We start from the raw sequence: 24563 nt of genomic DNA on the forward strand, positions 1-24563 counted from the left end.
TTAATGTTTTTTTTTGTAGTCCTTTTACACTATGCATTGGCTGTTCTCAACTACTCTATAAATTTCACACTTGTGATATCTTCTACATTTCCTTCTTGTTGTTCTGTTTAACCAAACTTTAATATATGATGGTTATATTAAATGATGTATTAATTCTTTACTAGAATTTGCTATAATTTTCTATCTTCAATTTGTTTTAAAATCCTGATTACACAATATTTTATCTTGTGCCTGATTTTCGGGGTTAATTTATACAGCAACACATGATTTCAAAAGTCTGTATACTTTTTCTTTTTCTACCAAATCCGAATTTTATACTAAAGTATTTTTTTGTTTTGTGCAAAGATCTCAAACTTTATCACTTGCTTTTCATGATGTTCTTTGTTCAACCTTTCTGATTTTTCTACTTAAAAACCTATAATATCCGATTTTTTCTGTATTAATAGTTAACTCAGCAATATCTTTGTTTTAGGTATATTTTATTAATGTAGTTTTACTTGTGTTTATTTCCAATGAAATGTAAATAAAATTAAAAAGAACTGAAAATTTGTATTATTTGTTGCACAGTTTGTTAGCTTTAATGTTTAAATCTGGATTGTTTACGTATTTCTTCCATAAATTGTTTTATGAACATAATTTTATAATTAAAAAAAAAAAAACATTTATTGTCGGTATTAAACAAATTGATATGTTAATTTGCTGCTCTTTGTGTGTGTTGTCAAAAGTAGGATTTTTATGACTATGCTCTGTTTTAATGAAACTTTTGTTAGTAGGTATTTAAAGGACGTGTTAATAAACAGTCACTTATATACTTACTTTTTAGCTCTATCTACTGTGTAATTTAACTTTGTTATTTAAATTAACACCTGTCAGGTGGATGACATTTTATTTAAATCCTATTGAAGATTTACAATTCATTGAGTCCTTTATTTTGCTATTGATTCCTTTATCTTAATATTTAATTCCTCATATTCCTTTAAGTCACATTTCATTACCTTTATTTTAATCTTTTATATTTTTAAATAAAATTTTTCTCTTTTCATTAAATCCTTGCCATTCAGTATGTTTTGAAACTTAATTTTGGTTTCGATCAAAAGAATAAGCTATCTCTATTTTTGTTTTTTGTCAGGTAGATTCAATTCCCAATTTTTTCCTTCGTTATTTTTATAGGTATATTCATCAATATGTTTATTTTATGTATTGAATATGTTTTATGTATTATACATATTCTCATTAATTTATGTATTCTTTCTGATTTATTATATAATGGTTAAAATTTTCAAAAAAATAACTCGTTTCAGTGAGTGTTTGATTAAATATGCTGTTGAAATGGATGTAGTACTTATTATTTTACTTGCTGTTTAAGCTTGTGCGTAACAGAATTTTCTTTTTTTTCGAATAATTCTGGTGCCAAGATTTTATAACATTTTTGCCAAATGTTTATTCTTAGTCTGAAATTTGTTCATTTAGGTTTTATATATGTATTCTGTTATATGTAAATAAACAAATAAATAAGTATATATATTTAAACTTACATATGTATTTTTTTTCTATTTTATACATATTAACAGGTTTATGTATAAATAAAGCCAGTAGAATTAATTTGTTACACGGATAAAACCTAAATGAACAGATTTCAGACCGAGAATATATTTTCTGAGAGATAAGTTAAAAATTATTTTTGTATTATTCATGTGGTGTAAAGAGAATAGAGATTGTCAGTTGTAAAGAATATGTAACTAGGAATTTAGTTTATATAATGAAAAATGATGTGACCGATTAAATACCAAGCCCTTAATAAAAATTGAATCTACAAATATTAGCATTTCATCCTGTACATCTCTGCTGGCTGAGCTAACAGAGGTGTTAGGATGATTCGTTCGGAGATCATATTTCAATGACTGTTTATTTTGGTTGATGTAGATGGAAAAAATTATTTAAAACATGTTTGGTTAAATTACTGTATATGTATTGTATAATCTGATTTGATTTCATATTTTGTTATTGGTTTTTTACATACGTGTTTTACTTATGTTTGTAGTTTAGTATAAAATAAAATCAGAATATCAATATATCTTTAAAACAAATCTTTAAATAATCTAACAGATTGTTCAAGAAACTTAGCAAGGCTAATATTTTCTCTTTTACAATTATTCTCTCAGACCAAGAAAATATATTCTTGTTCTGAGAAACTTGTTCATTTAGGTTTTTATTTGTATTTTTTTAAAATAATTTTCATGCGCTAAAAACTTTCAACTATCCAATCTTAAGCAATGATAAAAGGAAATAATCCTGAAATCATCTGTACAGATAGTTTTGTCTTTTTTTTAGAAAAAATCTTTTACTTAAGGTATGTGGAAAAATATATAATTTGACTAGAGGAATTTTCTCAATAAAATAAAAAGAAAGAATCATTAAAATGAGTTGATTTTATGACGGATAAGGTTTGAACATAAAAAAAAAATAATAGTAATTTATTTGGGTTGACTTGAGAACCCCTACTCCATGTATTAATGTTGGTTAAAAAAGGTGTCTGCTGTGTTGTCTAATAAGTAATTGCAGTCGACTAAAAAATTAAATATGGATGTGATACCAAGCATTAAATTTATGAATTGTGTTTTTTAATTGTTCTGAATGAGAGGGGGCGCTTAAAATGGGAGCTATATATTGATTGAGACGAGGTCTTATAAGTACATGTAATATTGATAGTTTGATTTGATTATGTGTTCAAACAGTCCTACATAGTTTTCAATTATGTCATTTGTAGTATTAGTCAGTCAGTTCAGTTGGTGTTTGTGAATGGTTCGATTAGGCTAGGTTAATAGTTGTAGTGTCAGGTCGTGCTGTGTTGTTGTGTAGGCATAATGATCATGGTCGACCGGTGTTAACTAAATAAGGTTGTGTTTGTTATAAGGTGGTCTCTTTTTCAGTCTCCCTCTAAACCTCGTTGTCTCCTGATCTCTCTACCATGTCTTGTATTGCATTATTGTAATATTAATATTATTTTTATTATGCGGTTTAATATTTGCGTTTATTAATATATTGCATACTGCTTTGCTATTGCTTTGACCTCACCATATTTCACCTTCTTTTTTATATTTATTCTTGATTTTTAATGATTTCCTTTCGTCTTATTCCTTATTTGTTACCCATTGATTGAGGAAATTTTATAATATTTATTATAAAGATTGATTTTTGGTCAGTTGTATCTTCTGAATATTTTGTATGCCTTTTGTAATATTTTCCTTTGATTTAATTTCCATCTTGATGTATAAAAAATCCTTACATATTAGGATTTTAATAATGATTCTAACACGAAGAGACTTGAATATTAATGAATTTTATTGTTCTGTGTTTAATTTTTCAGGTTCCATTAATTTTTTTTTGTTATTAATAGATTCCATATTAAATTTTTCTGTATAACTAAGATTAGAGAAATATAAATTTTAAATTTGATCAAGAGTTAACTATTGGGAATAAATTGTTAATATCTAGTTTTGATATAAAAATTATCATTCATTAATCAAATATATGTCTGCTTAATTGAACTTTTTTTTTAGACAATAAATTTGATTCAGACATAAACAAGTGTGTAGAATATATTTTCAATATATGCATTAGAGGGTGCTCCGCAATATTCTCCCTCCAATGATTGATTGATCTAACTTATTTACAGTAATCTTTTTATAATTACTTTTGTTTAATTAATACATCATAAAATGACTTGGTAAATAAAAAAAATTACTATAACTCTTCTGACTTCTGTGATTGAGTTTTTGTCGCTTTCTTTCATCCAGAAGATTGTGTCATGAATCCTGTCAAGCCTGACAGTTTTCTCTTGTAAAAAAAAATTACTTCCGTTTTGAAGTGACTGTGATTGGATATCATTATGTTAGTTATTAAAGAATAAATAATATTTTTTTTACTCAATTAATAATACAGGTGATTCAAAGAAACGGGAAATTTAAAAAATTAAATAACGTTAATGAAAATTTTTTTTTAGAAAATGAATTTTATTTCATGTAATTGTACAAATGTTGCCATTTTAGGATACATACATTTTAGTTTATTTTTTAAAGATGACATCTTGCAGGTGACCTCCTCTTCTACGTAAATACTCACGAAGTCTCTTCGTTAAATTGTTCATAGTTTGACGTAACAACTCAACTGGAATTTCCGCAATTGCTTCTCGGATCTTTGTCCCCGTTGTAGCAGGTCTACTGTGGAACACTTTGCTTTTAAGGTGACCCCACAAAAAGTAATCGCAAGCTGAGAGATCAGGCTATCTGGGAGGCCATCTAATGTCACCCTTTCGTGAAATGACACGTTGTCCAAACAATCGGCGTACAGCTGCCATCGATATTCGTGCAGTATGTGACGTTGCTCCGTCTTGTTGAAACCAGGCTGTGTTAAGAATCAGTAGAAATCTCTTTTGTTGTTCCACAACAAAGGTTTCAAGCGTGGCTACGTAACGAGCCGACGTCACCGTAATCGCAAGACCGTTGTCATGCTCAAAAAAATAAGGGCCTATAACACCGTAAGATGACATAGCACACCACACGGTCACTTTCTGGGTGTGCAACGGACGCTGGTGTAGCTGCGTAGGATTTTCGTGTGCCTAGTATCTGAAATTTTGCTTGTTAACAAATCCACTGAGGTGGAAATGCGCTTCGTCTGACATCCACAGTTCGTGAACAAACTCTTCGTTATCATTTATCTTCTGAAGCATTACACTACAGAATTGTGCTCACACAACTGCATCGTTCGGTTTCAGTTCCTGGACGATCTGCAACTTGTATGGATGGAATTGCAAGTTCTTCACTAACATTCTTCGAACACTTGAACTGTGCAATTGTAAAGATGCTGAGAGACGACGGATTGATCGATGTGGACTTCGTGTGACAGCATCTTGTAAAGCTTGAACATTCTGTGGTGTACCGACTGGAGGTTTCTTTTTCATTGCCGAACCAGTTTCCTCAAAATTAGATATCCATGTTTTAATTGCATGTGCTGATGGAACATGGTCGTGCCGTGCCAAATTAAAATGACGGCGAAATTCTCTACGCGCTCCCTCCACACTGTCATTGTTTTTGTAAAACGCTTTGATAGCAAATGCACGTTGCGCACCACTCCAAGGATCCATGATAACTAAATGGCAGGTTAGGTTAGAGAGGCTGGCGCCACTTATCAAGTGGTACCAATCGCCCACGGCTACCAACACAACTTTCAAAATTTCCCGTTTCTTTGAATCACTCTGTACATCGCTTAACATTTAACTTGCCATTTCATTGAGAAATTGTCTGATGGCTCGTAGAACTAAAACATTTTTTGTAATTTTGAAGTTAATAATTTTTTTTTTAAAGTTAAGGTAATTTTTTCGTAGATGAGTGGTGTTAATGTTTTTTGTGAATAAAACATGTTTACAGGATAATGTAACAATTTTTTTTCTGTATAGGCCAACTGAAAACCAATGTTAAATAGCATTTTATTATTTAAAAAAATTTGAGATCCTTTTCTGTCTCTAGAAACAATTTTTGTTTTCTAAAACAGATATATATTGTAAAATTAATTTAATTAGTCCAAAATTTGTTATATTGCCCATTTTGATTATTATTGTTATTGCCCATCTGTAAAACACTTAACTTCTCTTCTTCATTTTATTTTCTATATTTTCAAATTTTTATTTATAATTTAACCATTATATTTTTATTTATTTATTATTTTTTCTGCAATCTTTAATTCTGTCACCTAAATGTGTTAGTGTCAATGTTTCTAACTTTACACTTTTAAGTGACATCACTTTTAAAATGATTTAGACACTTAATTTTTTTTAGTATACGAATAAATAAATTACTTCCTCGTTCTGAATTCTTATAACCTTCATTTTATTTATTTGTTTTGTAGAATGTACTGTTTGTATTTTTCATATAGTCATTACATAATGCAATAAGATGTCATTATTTATTAATCATTGCAATTATGTTGTACTAAAGACATTATGAGTTTTGAAAAGTAATTCCTTCATATGAATTTTGTACAGACATTAATTTTCAAAGTAAGTCAAGTGTCTTTCTTAAGAAATGTTGATTTTTACATGCACGCCTATTCTCACATATTGAGAAGTATGCTTTCTTTTTGTATTATATGTACATATAAATTTTCATTTTAAATTTACCCTACTTTTCCATTGCCAGAAGAACGGTGCTAATGAAAGAAGGTGGTTTATATCAAGTTGTAAAATTCTATATAAACTTTATTTCAAATGTAAAATTTTTTGTAGTATTACTAAACATATTTCATTGTTGTAACTGCACAGACCTGCAGATTTTTATCAGAAATGTTTACTTGATTTAACAAATTGTTGTTATTTGTTTAGTCTGAGGGCATTTGCACGTACAGTAACTTATTTTATGTGTTCAAGGCAATAAAACTGTATTTAGGTTAATGCAAATTAAGGTTTATAGCAGTAAATTATTCTGATTGGAAGCAGTCCCTCTGGATTGATCATCTCCTTCCTTTACCATTCCTTCCCCCTTCTTTCACTACCATTCATCTCTTCATCCTCATGTAGGTACTACTAGGCTGTCACACCATCCGGGCTTCATATGTGACGCTGTATTTCCATCTCTCAAGTAGTTGTATAGGTACTTCTGTATCTCACTGTTTGGATATTATTTATTCTCCAAGTCTGTCCAAGTATAACTATTGTTTATCTGGTAAAATTTTTCTCCCTGTTTCATCTAAAATTTATTACCCCAGCACAACTTGTTCAGAAGACCTACCGTATCTTCATTTTTATTATATAGATATAAAGCATAGCTGACACGTGTTTGCCCTCGCTATATGGTTATTAGTCTTCCTTTCCTGTTAGTAAGGGGGATGTTTAGCCGGTCAAGACAGAGGGCTCTGTCCATGAACCAATCTGTGTTCATTAAACTCATGCTAGTGAGAATAATAATGATGATCAATTTAATGTTTTGTAATTTCTTCAGAGCAACTGTTTGATCAGTACAGGACCCATCAATTGGTTTTTAGATTTCCTGTCGTGGCTTTGCTCGCAGAATACATAATCAGAATTACAAACATATATTACCATCACAGTGTTATCAAATCTCATAAAAATTAATTCTAACAATAGCATAAAACGACACACTCGTCGTGAATTCATCACAAATTAGCTGATTTCAAAGTCGAGAATTTTAAGGTTCAAATCCTAGTAAAGGCAGTTACTTTTATACGGATTTGAATATTAGATCATGGATACTGGTGTTCTTTGGTGGTGGTGTTTCAATTAACCACACGTTTCAGGAATGGTCGATCTGAAACTGTACAAGACTACCCTTCATTTACATTCATACATATCATCCCATTCATCTTCTGAAGTAATACCTTACAGTGGTTCTGAAGGTTAAACAGAAAAAGAAAGAAGTAGCATAAAACTGTAAAAAAAAAATGTGTTTTTTTACCCCTTAAATTATAAAAATTCAAGAAACACGAAAATGGTTTTTAGATATTTATCTGAAGAGTATTTGTAAGCTTAAAATGAGTGAATATCTTGTTTGTAGTCGGAAAAGTGCAAAATTCGGAATTATTGTTAAAACGTTTTACTTCTCTTCACCCCTTTCAAGGTCAAATTTCGAAATATGTAGAAATGGGTATATGACATAATTTTCCAATACATGTTGACATAATTGCTGGGAAATATTGTGTTATCTCTTCTTTTCAATTGTTTGTGGTTTATTATTGTACACTCTATCTTTAGATAAGCCCAAAGGAAAAAGTCCAGTAGTGTCAAGTCACGTGTTTTTGGCTGCCAATTCACATCACCTCACTGCGAGATAACGTGACTATTAAATTTTTGTTGAATAACTGCATGGTTTCATTGGCAGTGTGGCATGATGTTGTACAGTCTTGTTAAAATCGCATGTCTTCCACTTGGATAACATTAATTTTAGGCCATAAAAAGTTTGAAATCATCTCATGATATCGAATTTCATTTTCATTTTTTAAGAAGTAAGGTCAAATCAATCCCCCAGCCCAAAATCTGTACCAAACCATCACCAATCAAAGATGCATCGGTAGTTCTTCAATCCTTTTTGGATTTAATTAACATAATAATAAAATTTATTTCACACAGAGAACTAAAAGTAAAATTTAACAATTTGGTGGTAATTAAAGGTTCTTCTTTTTTTAATTGGTGTCAAATTTAAAAAGTCAAAATTGAATGAAAAGAGTAGTATTATCTTTCTTTTTCTGAATATTTTGAATTTTATTATTTTTATAGTTATTATGATGTTGGTTATGTTATATGCGCACTTCACTATTGAATATAAAGTTGTTTAAAAAAATTGGAAATATTAGAAAATTTTAAATTGACTTTAAAAAAATATTTTGATTAATAATATTTGTATCTAAGAAAATTTTGTAGTTGATTTCTTTATAACAAATGTATTTGTGTGTTATTTAATTCTGCTAACATATTGTGTTACTGAATTATTTTCTGGTTACTTTTTTGTATATGGTATCTGTTTCTAATTATTGTGTTTCAAAGTACATTGTGTTATTTCTGTCCGTACTCTGAACCTGCTTTATGTATTGACAATAGTAAACATATATTGTTTAATACATCTGGTGAGTTTGTCATTGTTTGTGTTACAGTAAGGTATTTCATTTTTATTCTAATTTTGGTAAGTTATGCATAGTGTTTTGTTTATGGAGAAGCCTTTATTGTCAATTACATATGAAAATACATTATCATTTACTTCTTACATACAGTAATGAGTGATGTATAAATTCTTTGCAGTGGCTAATTTTTATTAAATTTATTAAATTAAATAAATTTTTCATTAAATTTATAATCAATGATTTAAATGAAATAAAATTATTTGAATTTTGTTAAAAAGTATGAATGAAATTGTTGAACTTGGCAAAGTAATATAAGGGTTGCCTTTGTGATGGAGTGGTAATGTTTCTTATTTTTATCTGAAAGGTTCTGAGTTTAAATTGGAATTAGTTTTTTTTTTTTTAGATTTTAGGAGGAATAAGAAGCATAACTTGACTTGATTACTTTAACCTCCATTTTGGCAATGTTTTTGTCAGATTTCATTCTTTCTCATACTGCCCTGTAGAGTTGTTTCTCCAATAAACTTGAACAAAAACTTGGCCTGTAAACTAATTGAAAGTGCTGTAGATGAAGGAAATTTTAATTTAGAAGTAGGCTGACATTCCATTAGTACCTATTTGTGAAAGAATGATTAAAAATAAATATCCATTTTATGAAATTGACTAAATTTTTCTTGTATTATTAAAAGTTAGTTGTAATGTATACGCTTTCATTTTGTGTTTACAGATTTAAATGTTTCTTATAATTGAAAATTAATAATATTGTGTATGATTTATTAATCTTATCTAATTTCCGGACATGTCAGTTGCTTTAGTTATTGCAGTATTTATCCTCCTGCTTAGAAGACTTTCTCTTATCTGTATATTTGCATTTCATATCTTTATGTGCAGTTTCCGATTCTACTTTCTCTTAGTTTTCTCCTTACACTTAACCACCCACATATTGCTTTGTATTTATTACAATTAATTTTATAAAGTTTCCATTTATTCTTTTAAAGTGATAATAAAACCCACTTTAATAATTATATTTGTTACTATAGCTTGAAATTTATGTTACTTATTGTTGGTTAAAATTTATTAATCACTCTTAATTGGATGTAAACGCCTGTGTTTACTTAGAAAATTAGAGGTTCAATTCAAGTCTAGCCACTTAGACAAACGCAGTTCTTAAAATCTCCAAATTCCTTTTTTAGAAATATTTTTGTAATTTTATTTTATTTTCAGGACATAAACTATTATTTTTAGGGGATAAAATTGTACATTTATTCATTTTAATTGCTAATGTAGTTAATGTCATGAAAATAATACAAAATCAAAAATGCATTTTTTTAAATTTAGATTTGTGATTATCATTGTTCAATGTCGAAAAAGCTGTTTAAAACTATTACTACTACTTGACATTAAAGCTACCTAAATACTCTCATGGATGTAAGTAGCACTAAGAGTAGTACATCAGAAATTTAATAATGTATAAAATATTTTTTTTTACACATTTTTTCATCAAAATGGTCCAAACAATTTATAGTTTGAAAAAATTTTTAATTTTTGGATTTACAACGTTTGAACAGGATGTCTGTCAGGTCCACTAGTGTATATATATATATATATCAAGACGACATCCCCTCAATTTCTTCTTTTTCTTTTTTTTCATTAACTTTCTGAGTATGAATACTGCATTTATTTCCTAAGCAAAAAAGTCCATTTTTGTATGTTATTAAATGGTTGATAACCTTTTAACATATTCTTTAATTTCATAAGTTTTAACTTCCAGCTGCACAATGCTTTTTTAATTAATTGGCTTAAAATATGAATAATAACATTAAAAGTTTTGTAGTTTTTTTTTCAGTTTGTGTTGTAATTACAATATAAATAATTATTTAGTACAAAAGAAAAATAGAAAGATATTTATATTTACAAAAATTTGCATATTTTAAGTGTATATATGTAAATGAAGATCTATATGTAATAATCAATGAAAAATATAACGCAAAAGGAATTGGAGAAAAATTTTAAATAATAAAATAAATTAAAAAAATAAATAACATTGTGGAAACTTGAGAGACGTGTCCAAAACTAACAGACAAAGTAAAGAATAAAGGACCTCTGGTTCACAAAGTGGTTGAACATCTGTTTTTAACTACTTTTTTTTTGTTTTAAAGTCATAGATGCAAAGGTGTATTTTTTTGCAATGCTGCTTTTAGCAGAATTCATTTTTCCAAGATTATTGCTGTAAGAGGACGTTATGTGATGACATGTCAAAATACATTCTGAATACAGAAAAAACACAGTTAGAATGTGGTTCATATTTGACGTACTCAGTATGGTCATATAAGTGATGGTGAGCCTCAAAACCAGATAAGTTAGATCTGCTTGAGGCTTACATCAAATGTGAATTAAAAGTATGATTGTCTTTTCAGAAACGTATAGAGTAATTTCATTTTTCATTATGGTTTAAACGAGACAGTTAAACAGAATGCCAGCGTGCAGTTTAGCAATATAATAGTATACTACTTTTGACTGTTCCGTCGTTTAATACTGTGGGACTGTATACAAATTTGGCTGCATACATTTTTATCTCACTGATGCATCATTTGTATTGTATAGTCCTCAGAAAGAGTATGGAATTAGACACTATTCATAATTCTTGGTTTTTCTTGCGACTGAAAACTAGATTTTGTGTTCCTTTAATAGCTGATGGAGAATCCATGAGAGTTATAGCAACAAACTTTTAGGGCTTTAACTTACATTAAAGTAACTTCAACTCAGTAACTGAAGATTATTTAATCTATAAACATACCTATTAGTTGTAGATTCGTAACATAGTTAACTAAATTCAAAAGCCTAAACTCAGGCATATAACAGAATCTCAACGCTTAGTCTACTTTTTCTGCAGCCTTGTAGTGCTAAATTAAAGTACCATTGACGGGATTCAAGCCAGCAAACATAATGGATTTACAGGTATGGGTTGCCGTTAATCCACTTTCAGAATTGGGGTACCTTGCTCCTCAGTTTTTTATAATGTACAAGTTGCTCAAATGCTTTTATGCCAATTTAGTTTTAACCAAGGCTCTTGATGTTTGTTTGAATTGTATTATCCAGTTATACTAATAGTTTGGAGACTGTTTATTTCATAGCATCGGTGTACATGTTTTACTCGATTTTTAATATAACTTATACAAGTTGTTGACCAGATTATAACTCATGTGTGAAGTTAAAGAAAAGCTCTACCTGAAATAGACCCTTGTAACAGCAGAACTTTTATTTAGATGTAATACTTTTGTGGTGTAATTAATTACTATTGGATGAGAATTACTCAAAGCAGTCCTCATTAAAAACACTTAGCATCTAATTGTGAAATTATGTTACTATTTATATGTACAAGGTGATAATCAAAGCCATCATCAGTTTTAGCTTAAAAACACTTTTTTTTCAGTTGATATTTCTGATGTTATTTTCCTTGATTAGCATTGTATATTTTTTGCAGGCTCTCTTTAGGGGTTCATTATGATAATATTTCTTAGTTTTAGATAACAAAACAAATTATTCGTATTAAATGAGAATGAATTTTTTTTTTTTTGCAGAGGCATATGTTTGACGATGATGACGATGATGTATTGAGATCTCATCCCCGTGGCCGAAGTGATTTAAGAGCACATTTAGACGATTTAGCAAGACGACATCCAGAATTTGCAGAACATCTTCGTTCTCCTCCCGGTTGGGTTTCTGATTTCCATTCAGGCGGTGGTCATTCTGGTTCATCGTCATCTAGTGGTCATTTCAGAGAAGGTGGTGGATATTTTGGTGATAGTGAGCCAAGTAATAATCAGAATCAACCTCAAAACCACCATCAACATCAGCAACAGCAGCAGCAGCAACAACCAGAAGAGCAGCAGCCAAATTGGTATTCACCATCTCAGGAAAACATTCGGGAAAATAAAGTAGGTAACGATAATACTTTCAGCCAATCATCTGTTGGTCGTGATAATTTATCGCAGCACGGTTTAAGAAACACTGATCCCGAAATCGGGCTTAAAGGTCAAGCAGCGGCTAAAGAAGATAGAAATCAGAGATCTATGTCTGCTCCACCAGACGGTAGATCTCAGATGAATACCGACAAACCGCAAAGGTTTGTTTCAAAAATTGAAATTAATCCGGTCAATCCAGCTACAGGTCAGTGTGCATCATCCAATAACGATAGTGCTGGAAAGCCTCCAATGGCTCCACCTAAACATCAACAATCTCAACCACAGCAACAGGTACCACCACCGCCGCCACCACCACCACAGCAAAAACATTCAACTGTTCGACATATACCGATATTCGTCGAAGGTAGGGATGAACCTGTGTTACCAAAGAATGTTGAACAAGAATTTACTATACCGACTTCGAAGCAACAACATTTTTCATCACCACAACAACATTTCCATCATCAGCAACAACCATCACAGTTTGGTCCACAGCAGCACCACAATCATCCCCAACAGTCACAAGCTCCTCCACCTCAGCAATCAAATAGAAAACAATCAGAGCAGCAACCGCAGCATCCACAAAATCAACATCAGGAGAATCCCCAAAAACAACAGCCACAAACAGAGAAGACGCAAAAAATTAATGATCCAATATTTCAGGTACAGCTTATTCAAAAAGAAGTCGATAAATTAAGGCAAAAAATAAACGATTTTAAAGGTAACAGTAGGTCCGATAAAGAGTTTATATATTTGGATGAAATGTTGACTAGAAACCTTATTAAGTTAGACAATATAGAGACTGAAGGGAAAGAGAATGTTAGAGCTACTAGAAAAGAGGCGATTAAATGTATACAGCAGTGTATCAGTCTATTAGAATCAAAAGTTCCTCAAACGCCTGTAACACAGACACCTTCTTCATCAAACATTATCGCCGATAATGAGGAATCCAATAACAAAATGGATGTTGATTGTGATAATAAAACTGCAGTGACCAATAATAATTCCGATGAAAGCAAGAACAATAATAAGAAATGTAATGATAACAGCTGTGGTATCGAAAAAGAAAATACATCACCGGCTAAAGAGTTGTGTGGGAATGTTCAAAAAATGGATACAGATGAACATAACAATGAAAGCAGTAATAAAATTTGTGAAGATGATAAAATGTCTGTCAATGAGGAAAAACAGCAACAGATACAAAAAGATGTTCCATCTGAAGCAGAAACTTCAAAATCTACTGATAAATCATCTGATGATAAGAAAGAAGTAGCACCTAATGCTTCAACACCTGCTAATACGACAACCGAAGTTAAATGTTAAAATGCTTTTATTGATTTATAACACAATTGCCTGTATTTATAAAGACTGTTGGAATAATGTTCGTGAAATAATTTGTTGGTATACATTATTTACTATTTTAGTGTGAGTTTATTTTAAAAGAGTGGTCCAGCTAAATTGATTTTGCACTCTTTTATTTTTTTATTTATTTATTATTATTATTATTATTATTATTATTATTATTATTATTATTATTATTATTATTGCACCAGTGTTATGTTTTTTTTTTAATTCAGTGATATTAGTTAATGAATTTGTAGCCATTGTTGTTGTTTAGTGAATCTTGTGCGTCAGTCAAGTATTGAAATATATCTTTGTTGAATACAGTGAGAAAAATGTGTTCGTATCTATCTTTAATAACATTAGGCCTATATAATTGTCAATTACTATTATTTTTAAGGATATGTGTAAAATTAAGTAAAACATATGAAAATTAAATATATTGATATGTATATTTAAAAAAAGTATTTTTATCAATTCTCAAAATATTAATTATAATCAGAGATAAACCAATAGAATGAATTTTTTTTATTGTAATTTCATTGCAATCAATGAAGTTTATACGAGAAAATTGAAGCTTTTATCAAAGAAAAAAATAAGTAAATAAAATTGAAAAAGTTAGGTTTGTTACATTGCATACCTTAGTACCTTTCAGTCAGTTTTGGAAATCGTTTATAATAATTTTGTTTAATAAAAAAAAAAAAAAAAATTAACTGCAAAAACCTATTCTTTTGGTAATAATACTAAATGGTGTTACCTTAATTTGAATTTTCTCTGTCTGTATATGTATTGTCAAAATGTAAAGGAAAAACATGTGTGTCAAGCAATAATTTTTATTTTCAGAATTGTTAATATACTTGCTTATTCTATTCTATTACATTTGTGTCATTAATTACAGTTATAATTTTTTTTTATATTAATTTTCATACTTTTCATTCACTACCTAAAACATGAATATTTATTCTGTTACATTATTAAGCTTTACAAAAAAAAAATTGTAGCCATTTATTTAAACTTAAATAAAAAGTTAAAACTTTTGTTGAGGTTGATAATTTTGGGAGTTTAAGATTTTAAATATACTTGAAATGATTTTTTTCACTGAACAAATTATATTTTTCATATTTGACTGAACGTAAATATAGAAATGATATTTCTAAACTGTGCTATAAATTTTCTTTTATTCCTTAATATAGATTTTTTTTGAAATAATGGTTTTGGCCAGGTTCAGATCTGTAGATCTTGTTAGGAGATTTTTCATTAATAAGTATAATGAAAATTCATTTTTGAATGCATAAATTTATGACTTTTTTTTTTATTTGTCATCAAAATGTAAGGGTATCCATATTGTGGTTTTCTTTTCTTTTTTTTTTTTTAAAGCCACTAATAAATCCTTATATGCTGTCTACATGGAGGTTTCTTCAGACAAATTTCATTTACGTATGAGAACTGGTTTAGTAAAATAATAGTTTTGCCTAATAACCTGTCAATTACATGTTGCTAATATATTCTGGTGTTGTGGAGCCATTAGATTGTGAGGGCTCACAATTGTTACCATCTTACCCAGGTTCCTGAAATCCTCTTATAAAATATAATTAAGGATGTATCACCTATTAGTTATAAAATGCCTGTAGCATACAATCACCTGGCCTAAAGTGAAATCACCATTAGTAAGTAGTATCTGTAATTTAGATTTTACTTCTCTGCCGTGGATCTTTTTCTGCATTGTTAGTTATCCATCTTTTTTTTAAAAGAATTATCTGATTTTGTTATATATTTACTAATAATATTTTTTATAATTTTTAAAAAGGGAATTTTTTTGTCAAGAATTTTCTAAGTTTTTTCTTAAATATTGGAAAAAAATATAAGCAATTAAAGTTAATATTTTTTTAAATAAAAAAATTGAGAAGATTAATTAAATTGCATGATAAATACCCTGCATGCATAAGATGTTGAAAAAGATCCATTAAAATGAATTAATACCTTTTTTTAAAAATGTTGTTTACAGTTACTGATTTTTATATTTTAAAGACTTTCAAGTAGCAGATTTTAATAATAAAACTACTATTTAGATCATTATTAATGATTATTTTAAAAGGTTAATTAATATATTTCATTTTAATAATCCTTGTTTACCATTGTATATCAATAGCTTTTACACCAATTTTGGTTTTGCCTTCTAAAATTATACTACTTCTGTATCCTCTTTTTTTCTTGCACAGTATTCCCGAACATGATTCAGGTGTTATGGAAACATCATATTGAATAATGTGTTTCTAAACACATATTTTCAACTTAACCTTTTTGTAGTATGTTACACTTAATTATATAGAATATTGGTGAGTTTTATTCTTAAATGAAAATTGTGAAGTTATTAAAAAAAAAAATATTGAATGTCCTGTATTGGACATTGTTGCTGTTTATGCGTTTTTAAACATGATTTATAATTGTTATTGTAAAAATTTATTCAGCAGTACCAATTCATTGATAAAATTACCAAATGTTTTTGTTTTTATTGAATAGTTCATACCATGTTTAATTTATTAATTGTTGTATAAATATTTTCATTTTTTTCTGATTGTGTTAAATAATTATCTTTATTTTATTAAAGTTACTTGGCATTATGATTAACTGTATCATTGTTATAATTATTATGGACCACTCTTTAATATCAGTATTTAAAGACTGCATTGTACGTTTAATTTTAATATACAAAACATTACTACTTAACATTACACTTTACATAACAAAATTATTTTTATTATTATGATGTTCCACGTAATACAGTGTATTTCAGCACAAACTTTCACATCTTCTCTTCTCCCCTTTCCTTATAACAACTTAAATTTTTTTTTCTAATCATATTCTGTTTAAAGGGGGAATATAATAATATCACTGTAGTAATTAATTCCATTTGAAACAGTTTTAAATGAAACTTGTTCGGAAAAAAGTAAAAAATTGTTTTTAATAAGTATAAATTATTATAATTAAAAAAAGGAAATTACTTTTCAAATCATTAGATTTGTAAATAGCATTTGTATAGTGTATATAGAATATATTTTGTTTAATTCATGGTGATCATATCACTTGTAAATTATGTTAATATTATTGTTATTATTATTAAAAATTATCAGTAATGGAATTTTAAAGATTAAATGTTGAAGGTGTTATGTTTATAAGTAAGGAATTTACCCATATAACTACTGTACTAATTGACTTCCTAATGAAGTGTTAATTTTTTAATCTTGAGGAAAAGACTTATTTGCTGTCAAGAATGTTTTGGGTATTTAAATTTAAAAAAAGAAATAGAATTGTAAAGTCCTGTTTGCCAGTTGTAATATGCATTAAGTAATAAGGTGATTAAATTTGTTATTTATTATGTTAAATTGTAACTTTTACAACTGTGTCATCATGCAAGAGAATACATTTCTCCTGCTTTTACCGGTTTCTTGGGGGTTATTAATGATTTAGTGGTAAGACAGAGCCGATTACATTATTTCTTTATAAACATAATACCTTACGTTATAGTCAACATGATGTTAAGGTGAACATTATTCACTGTCATTGGTAAGCTTTGTTTGAACATTTCTGAATAACAGTATTAAATTAATTCAAATTTTAATTTCACCGATATGCTATTATTTATTATTATTGTTTTCTAACTGTTTGTAATGAAACTCCTCCTTTTTTTAATTGATTGTTTACTTTACTAATTTTTTGATATATAATAAAACTATGGTGATTACGTGTTCCTGTTCAGTTGGTAACTTATTGGAATCGTTAACCAAAATAAAATCATTATTAAATTTGGTTGATCAAACTTCTTACAGATATTATTTTTTCCGCAAAGGAAAACAAAATAAATATGTGTTAATGGTTATAGACATGCTGTATCATTATGGATAATTATATTGTAATATAAGTCTGTAAAAGTATAACATTTGTTGAATTTTTATTAGCAGCATTATTGGAAATCTAGCTTGAGTTACCAGAAGCCAAGTTAGATTTTATGAACAGCCTTTAATTGCCCTTTTTTTCATTCAGAATTTTCCCATTTCTTCAAAATAATATTATTTCATTAACTAAAAAAACATTGAAGCAGGCTTTTCTAATACTTATATAATATAAATTGTTAATCGGTAGTTAACATTTATAAATTTTTTATGCAAAAATTAAGCATAGCTGTGTATAAAATTGCTGGCTTTTAATTATATATTTTCTTTCCTTGTTCATGTTACGAAGGTAGTACGCTGCATATTCTTTCACAGTTAGTTTAGTGGAGCAGAGAAAAATGCTATTAAAGAAGTCTTTTGTTCAATTCTTATTTAGTTTTGGATGTGTTTTATTTAATAATAACCAGCAGCAATCTGACTTCTGTTAGTCCACATACTTGGGTATTCGTTTCTACTATGTCCATTTGTCCTACTTTAAATTTACCATTTTACAGAACCAGATATTTCTCTTTGTTTTCATTCTATTTTATCCTAATGTACTATTATTATTATTATTATTAATATTTGTCTGATGCACTGTATTTAATATACATAGACTGGACTTTTGTGTTTGGTTTATTAACTTATGTATATTCATTATTATTTTAGTTATTTAAATAAAATATATTATTTATATTTCAATTTGTCTTATAGTATTTATCTATGTTTATTCTTATTTTTTGAAGCCATCCATTTGTTTTCACATTACCCTTATTTATGTTTAATTACATTAATGATATGTGTGATATATGATACATTTGTATTATTATTATTATTTACTGTGTTTCATTATTAATATTATTAGTTTTTTGGTGAGAATAATATGATGTAATAAAAAAAAAAATTATTACACTTATTCTAATTAATATAATTTATAAATAATATGAGTAGAACCATTATGTACTTTGTAGTTTACATTAAAATTACACATTATTTGTAACAGGTTTATAATGAGTATATATTTTTTCTGTATTTAATTATAAAACATTACTGGTGTGCTTGATGAATTTTTTCCAGTAATTATGATTATAATATTACATAAATGTTGTTAATATATATATATTTATTGTACAATTATTATTTATTGTAGAATAATGTATTTTATTAATAAAACTGTATGTATTATGTATGTTTAAAATTGTAAGACATATTGTAATACATTTATATTGTTTAATAAATTTATTATTTTATTTTACTTTTAATTGTACATATTTTAATCTTATGAATGCCTGTTTATTTTGCCAATAGGCTGATCTTCCTTCTAAAAAGAACAGCTGCGGTTTGTTTGTGGAATGTTTCATTAATGCATTAACTTGATAGGACTATCTTTTGCTGAAGAGATTGTAAATTAATGGTATTAGAGATGTTGAAAATATAGTTAATTTGTGATTTATATTTGCAAAAAATAGTGTTTAAAAGAAAGAAATGGAAGATAAATTTGTGTAATAAAAAAATTTAGATAAAATCTTAAAAATGCGTACATCTGACCTATATACAGTTTGTTTTTCTTAGCTTAACTTAAAAGAAGTTGAAATAAACTTGTGTCCCAATTAACAAAAACTGAACATTTTACAGATATATCATTCATCCAAAAGTTAACAGTGATTAAGTTATAGAATATCTCCAAATGCAGCTTTATTTTCCATCTAGATCTTAAAACTAATTTGCCATCTTGCTTGTACTTCTTTTAGATCTGTCATTACTGTAATAGATTTTATTCAGAAAATATTTATTTATACAGCACTTATTAGATTTTAATACTTGTTAATTTGTTATAAAAATCTCTTGCTACAATCCACCTACTATTCAAATCTATCAACACCATTGTAAAATGTATTGTTTTATAATATTGTAGTTTTTAATTGGTGTTAAGTAAGCTTTAGTCACAAAATGAAATTACATATTTTATTAATGGCATACTTTTACATATACAGTGGAATGCCTATTATCCAGATTGACCTCTGCAAGGTGAAATCCAGATAAGTTAACAGATTAAAAATGATTTATGATACATGCAGACATTTCTAATGTTTAATGGCTGTTACATATAATAAAAAAGACAAAAATATAGAAAAAGATGATATTTCAGTAAGAAAAAAAAAGATACTTAGAACATATACTAACAAAAAATACATTAATAAATTACAAAAAATCTAATGAGTAGAAATTTGCTAATAAAAGAATCAGAATTTATAAAACTTGATGTAAAAGAGATTAAAATTTACTACTTTAATGTTTTATTAAAAAAGTCATTTAAAATCTTATTAAAAAAACGCTAACATAAAATTATTTAAAAGAGATTGAGTTAAGTTACTTTGTGTTATAAAAAATACAGTTTCTTAAAAACTACAAAAAATTAAAGAAATTCAGTTTACTTAATACAGGTGGCCAGGAAGTCACCATACTCCCTAAAATTAGAACTAAAAATTTCATTGAGTTATAAATGAAAAATATGATATAATAATGAATTATTTTATTTATTTACTTGATACGTAATATTAATTTTAATGGTCCAGTTGGTCTATATGTTTGCCTTCATTTCACACACACAATTCTATGTCACCATGCCCTCTGTGACATGCGATGAAGCATTTCCAGTGTTATGTTTTGGAAGGCATCTTACAAAATCATGCAATTCTTCATTTGTGGTGTGACATGCAGATTTGAGCCTCGATGATTTGCCAAAATAAACTGGTGTGGTGAGATTAGGACTTTGTGGTGGCCAAGATAACAAAGCTGGTGATGTTGGATTACTGTGGCCAATCCACCATCTTGGAATTTTTTCATTCAGAAACCCACCGACAGATAGAGCAAAATGTGCAGGTGCCCCATCCTGCTACAACTACACTTGTTCATAAGATTTTTCTCTTGAAGTTGTGGTATTAACCATGTCTCCAACTTCTCTAAATAAGATAGTGCATTCACTAGCCTATCAAAAAAATAAAGACCAAATAAATGATGAGCTCTCATTCCAGCCTTTATCATGACATTTAGTGAATTTGTTTCCTATACTGTCGCATTATAAAGATTTTCTTTTGCCCAAAATAACACACTTCTGGCATGCAGATTGTGATAGATTGCACATTCGTCAGTAAAAAGCACCTTTCCACAGTGCACTGCAGCGGAGAAGTTTTCTAATAAAGCCCGGCAGGATGCAGCGTGATGTTCCATTTCTACATCTGACATTTCATTGATGAACATCAGATGAAATGACCTAACTTCAGAGTCCTTTTTCATATGGTCTTGCATTGTCGTCCACGGTATACGAAGTTCAGCTGATTGTTTGAGTTGATTTAATTGGGGGTTGTTCAATGGAAACTGCAACAGCAGCACATGTTTCTAACCGTGTTAACTTTTATCCACTCCATGGCGTATCTTTAACATTGCCTAATTCAAACACACATTTTTCCCAAGCCAAGATTGTTGTTTTTCGTGTTGGCGGCTTATTAGTCTTGCTGAACCATATCGCTAATTAGTTTCATTGTTTGATTCGTATGTTGTTGTTCATGAACCCATCATGTAGAGTTGTCACTAACCATTCCTCGACTTTGTAACTACTCGCATCAGCCATTTTAGCACAATTATCTTTTACGTAGAGTGTGTGACATTGTAAAAGACTAAATAAAATACAATAAATAGTGTTCTAAACACTTATTCTAACTCATATTTTTTGTTAACTTTAGGGGTACAGTGACCTCCTGGCCACACTGTAGAATAAAACTTGTTGACATTCAATATCAAAACTTGACCTTTAAATCATTTGTTCGTAAAAAAATCTGTAATCTGTATTTGCTTTTATGTTGATCTATGAGCTAAAAGATGTTGTAATTATGTTAAATAAAGAATCTGTAGACTTATCTTTTTGTCACTACAGTAAGAATAGACAAACATTCATGAGCTTTTTCGTGTGATGGCTTTTGATTGAAATAATTTCATCATAGTTGATGGTTTACTAATTAATGTTTCCATCATTCTTATCAGACATTAATTTTATAATTAGTTTAACACAAGCGAAAATTTATGTATGTTTTGTGTTGAATGAACTACAAGAAAAGTCAGTAAAAAATCCAGTTAAAACAAAAATTATCTAAATTAATTACCTGCAGAAGTAAAGTGTTATTTACATAACATTTTTTATTAGATTTTAAAATTATTTTAGACAGATTTTCAACAAATGAACAGAGTTTGTTATTAAATTCGATATGTACATGTGTGAACACTTTTTGTCTCTTGGATTCGGATTAAGCATTGTTAGAGGGTTAAAAAAATACACAAATGGCCGCAATTGGCCATCAGGTTCACCTCAAAATGACTACCAAAATTAAAATTTTGTAATCATTATGCAGTAACAGTTAAGTTATCACGTTAGTTCAAACAGACTAATGTAAGGTTTTTAAAATTGTTAAAATATCAGTTTTTTAAATCAAGTGTAAGACACAAAAATGATGGAAAAATTAACTTTTTTACCCACGACGAAACAGAGACAGTATATGTGTTTGGGATAAGAGGTTGTGTGTATATGTGTGTTAACTATTTTCAACAACTACTGGACTGATTGCAATATGGTTTTTTGCATTACATAGGTATCAACTCAGAGCAGCTTCTTCATGTTATAGGCCACCAGGTGGCACTTCAGTAGATGTGTTTCTCGAAAACAGTTGGGTTGATTTTGATGCAGTTTTCTGCATGACATAGGTATCACCTCAGAGCAGGTTCTTAGATTAATTTTATGGTTATAAGCCTCCAGAGGATGCTGCAGTAAATATGTTTCTTCAAAACGACTCTGAATGTTTGTAAGTTGTAATAATTAATATTTTTTATTTTTGGTTATTCAAAATTTTTTAATTTTATTTACTTTTAATAATTTAAAAAAGAACATGTCGTAAAACTGCCAAAACATGAGATAAATAAATTATATTAATTTAGATTATGTAGGATCCATTAAAGACTTATTAAAACCATAAAAAACTCATTTGTGTCACTTGCAGATTTAAAAAAAAAAAAATAATTTAAAATAGAAAAATGCAAAATTTTTAATTGTAACAAATACTGAAAAGGAACCATTGCTGTGTAAGACTATGAATTATGATTAACATAATTTGTGAATACTGATTTGATCGGCCACCAAATAATGGTCTCATGACCTAAGTGAACTTTAAAACAAAAATCAAACAATAATACTCAAATATATTATACAAACATGTATAATATGTAATAATCTGAGTTAAGTAGAAGTTAGATATAATAGATTTCTTATAAATAAATTAATAATCAAGAGAACAGTAATAATAATAAATAGAAGAAGAATGATTGTTTGGGAAAGTCTTACTAGACTTCATTGATAACCCACCGGGTTGGTCTAGTGGTGAATGCGTCTTCCCAAATCAGCTGATTTGGAAGTCGAGAGTTCCAACGTTCAAGTCCTAGTAAAGCCAGCTATTTTTACACGGACTTGAATACTAGATCGTGGATACCAGTGTTCTTTGGTGGTTGGGTTTCAATTAACCACACATCTCAGGTATGGTCGAACTGAGAATGTACAAGACTACACTTCATTCACACTCGTACATATCATCCTCTGAAGTATTATCTAAACGGTAGTTACCGGAGGCTAAACAGGAAAAAAAAAGAAAGAAAAAAGACTTCATTGATAACTGGTGTATTATTATTATTATTATTACATTATTTAGATTTTTTAAATAGTGTATTAATTTAATTTGTTTTTAATTGTCTAGTGTGAATAAGCAGTCCAGATAGACATCTGGGAAATTAAGCATCTTACTAGACTTTTCTTTTACTACTTAGAGAGCTCATGAATATTTGTTTATTCAAGTCTTACCAGACTTTTCATTGATAACTGGTTTTAAATTGCCTAGTATGAATAAGCAGTCCAGATAGTTGGACATCCTGGAAGTCAGTATTTAGATAACTGGCATCCCACTGCAGATACAGACAACAAATTAGAACAGAATCAACCTTTTCAAATTAATCACCTTATAGAATGTAGAAAATTTACAGTTAATAAAAGTTAACTTATCATGCTCAATGATATAAAGTTACAAATATATCAAAGTAATATACAAGTTAACAGACACATCACAGATAAATTACCTTTGACATACTTAAGGGGTTTCCTAATGATTTCAAGGCACCACTATCAACAAAGTGTCATCTGCATTGCATTGGTATATGTGCATGATAATGTCCAAAAAAAATCTGAAGTATTTTTTACATGTATTATAAAAAAAATATAGATCAAGTTAATGGTATATTATAAGCAGTTTCTTGAATTTATCCAGATAATATCATACGTTAAAAAACATAAAAATTTCAGACAAAAAGGTGAATGTTAAAAAAATATTATTGCATATGTATCAAGGTAAGTTAAGTTAGAAAGCTGATTTCTATTTAGTAAAATTAATTTTTTTTTAGAGAATAGTATTTAGTTTTAAGCCTTAATGTTTTAAGGCTAAATCAAGAATTCATATTCAATAAAACTGTTGAGTCGATGTCTTATGTAATTATTACCTTTGTATTTACTTTAATCTTAGTTTTATATATTGTAGTCATAACAATAGTAATCTCGATTTAACAGACAATGAAAATGTTTTTTTTTATATAGATCAAATACCTCTTATACCATTTA

General features: G+C 28.4%; 2 protein-coding genes across 2 annotated transcripts in view; both read left to right on the forward strand.

The window, feature by feature from the left end:
• The first annotated feature begins 2879 nt into the window (after positions 1-2879).
• On the forward strand, positions 2880-19119 carry LOC142329719 (uncharacterized). Its single transcript, XM_075374443.1, has 2 exons — positions 2880-2897; positions 12204-19119. The coding sequence occupies exon 2, from the start codon at positions 12210-12212 to the stop codon at positions 13908-13910; it is 1701 nt and encodes a 566-aa protein (XP_075230558.1). The 5' UTR covers positions 2880-2897; positions 12204-12209; the 3' UTR covers positions 13911-19119.
• A 129-nt stretch (positions 19120-19248) lies between these two features.
• Positions 19249-24563, forward strand: part of LOC142329717 (uncharacterized) — a 39283-nt gene continuing 33968 nt past the window's right edge. Inside the window, exon 1 of the mRNA XM_075374442.1 lies at positions 19249-22710. The gene's annotated coding sequence lies outside the window, so the exon portion shown is untranslated. The remainder of the gene's footprint in view (positions 22711-24563) is intronic.

Source organism: Lycorma delicatula, chromosome 9, assembly GCF_047948215.1.
Source record: "Lycorma delicatula isolate Av1 chromosome 9, ASM4794821v1, whole genome shotgun sequence".
Lineage (NCBI taxonomy): Eukaryota > Metazoa > Arthropoda > Insecta > Hemiptera > Fulgoridae > Lycorma > Lycorma delicatula.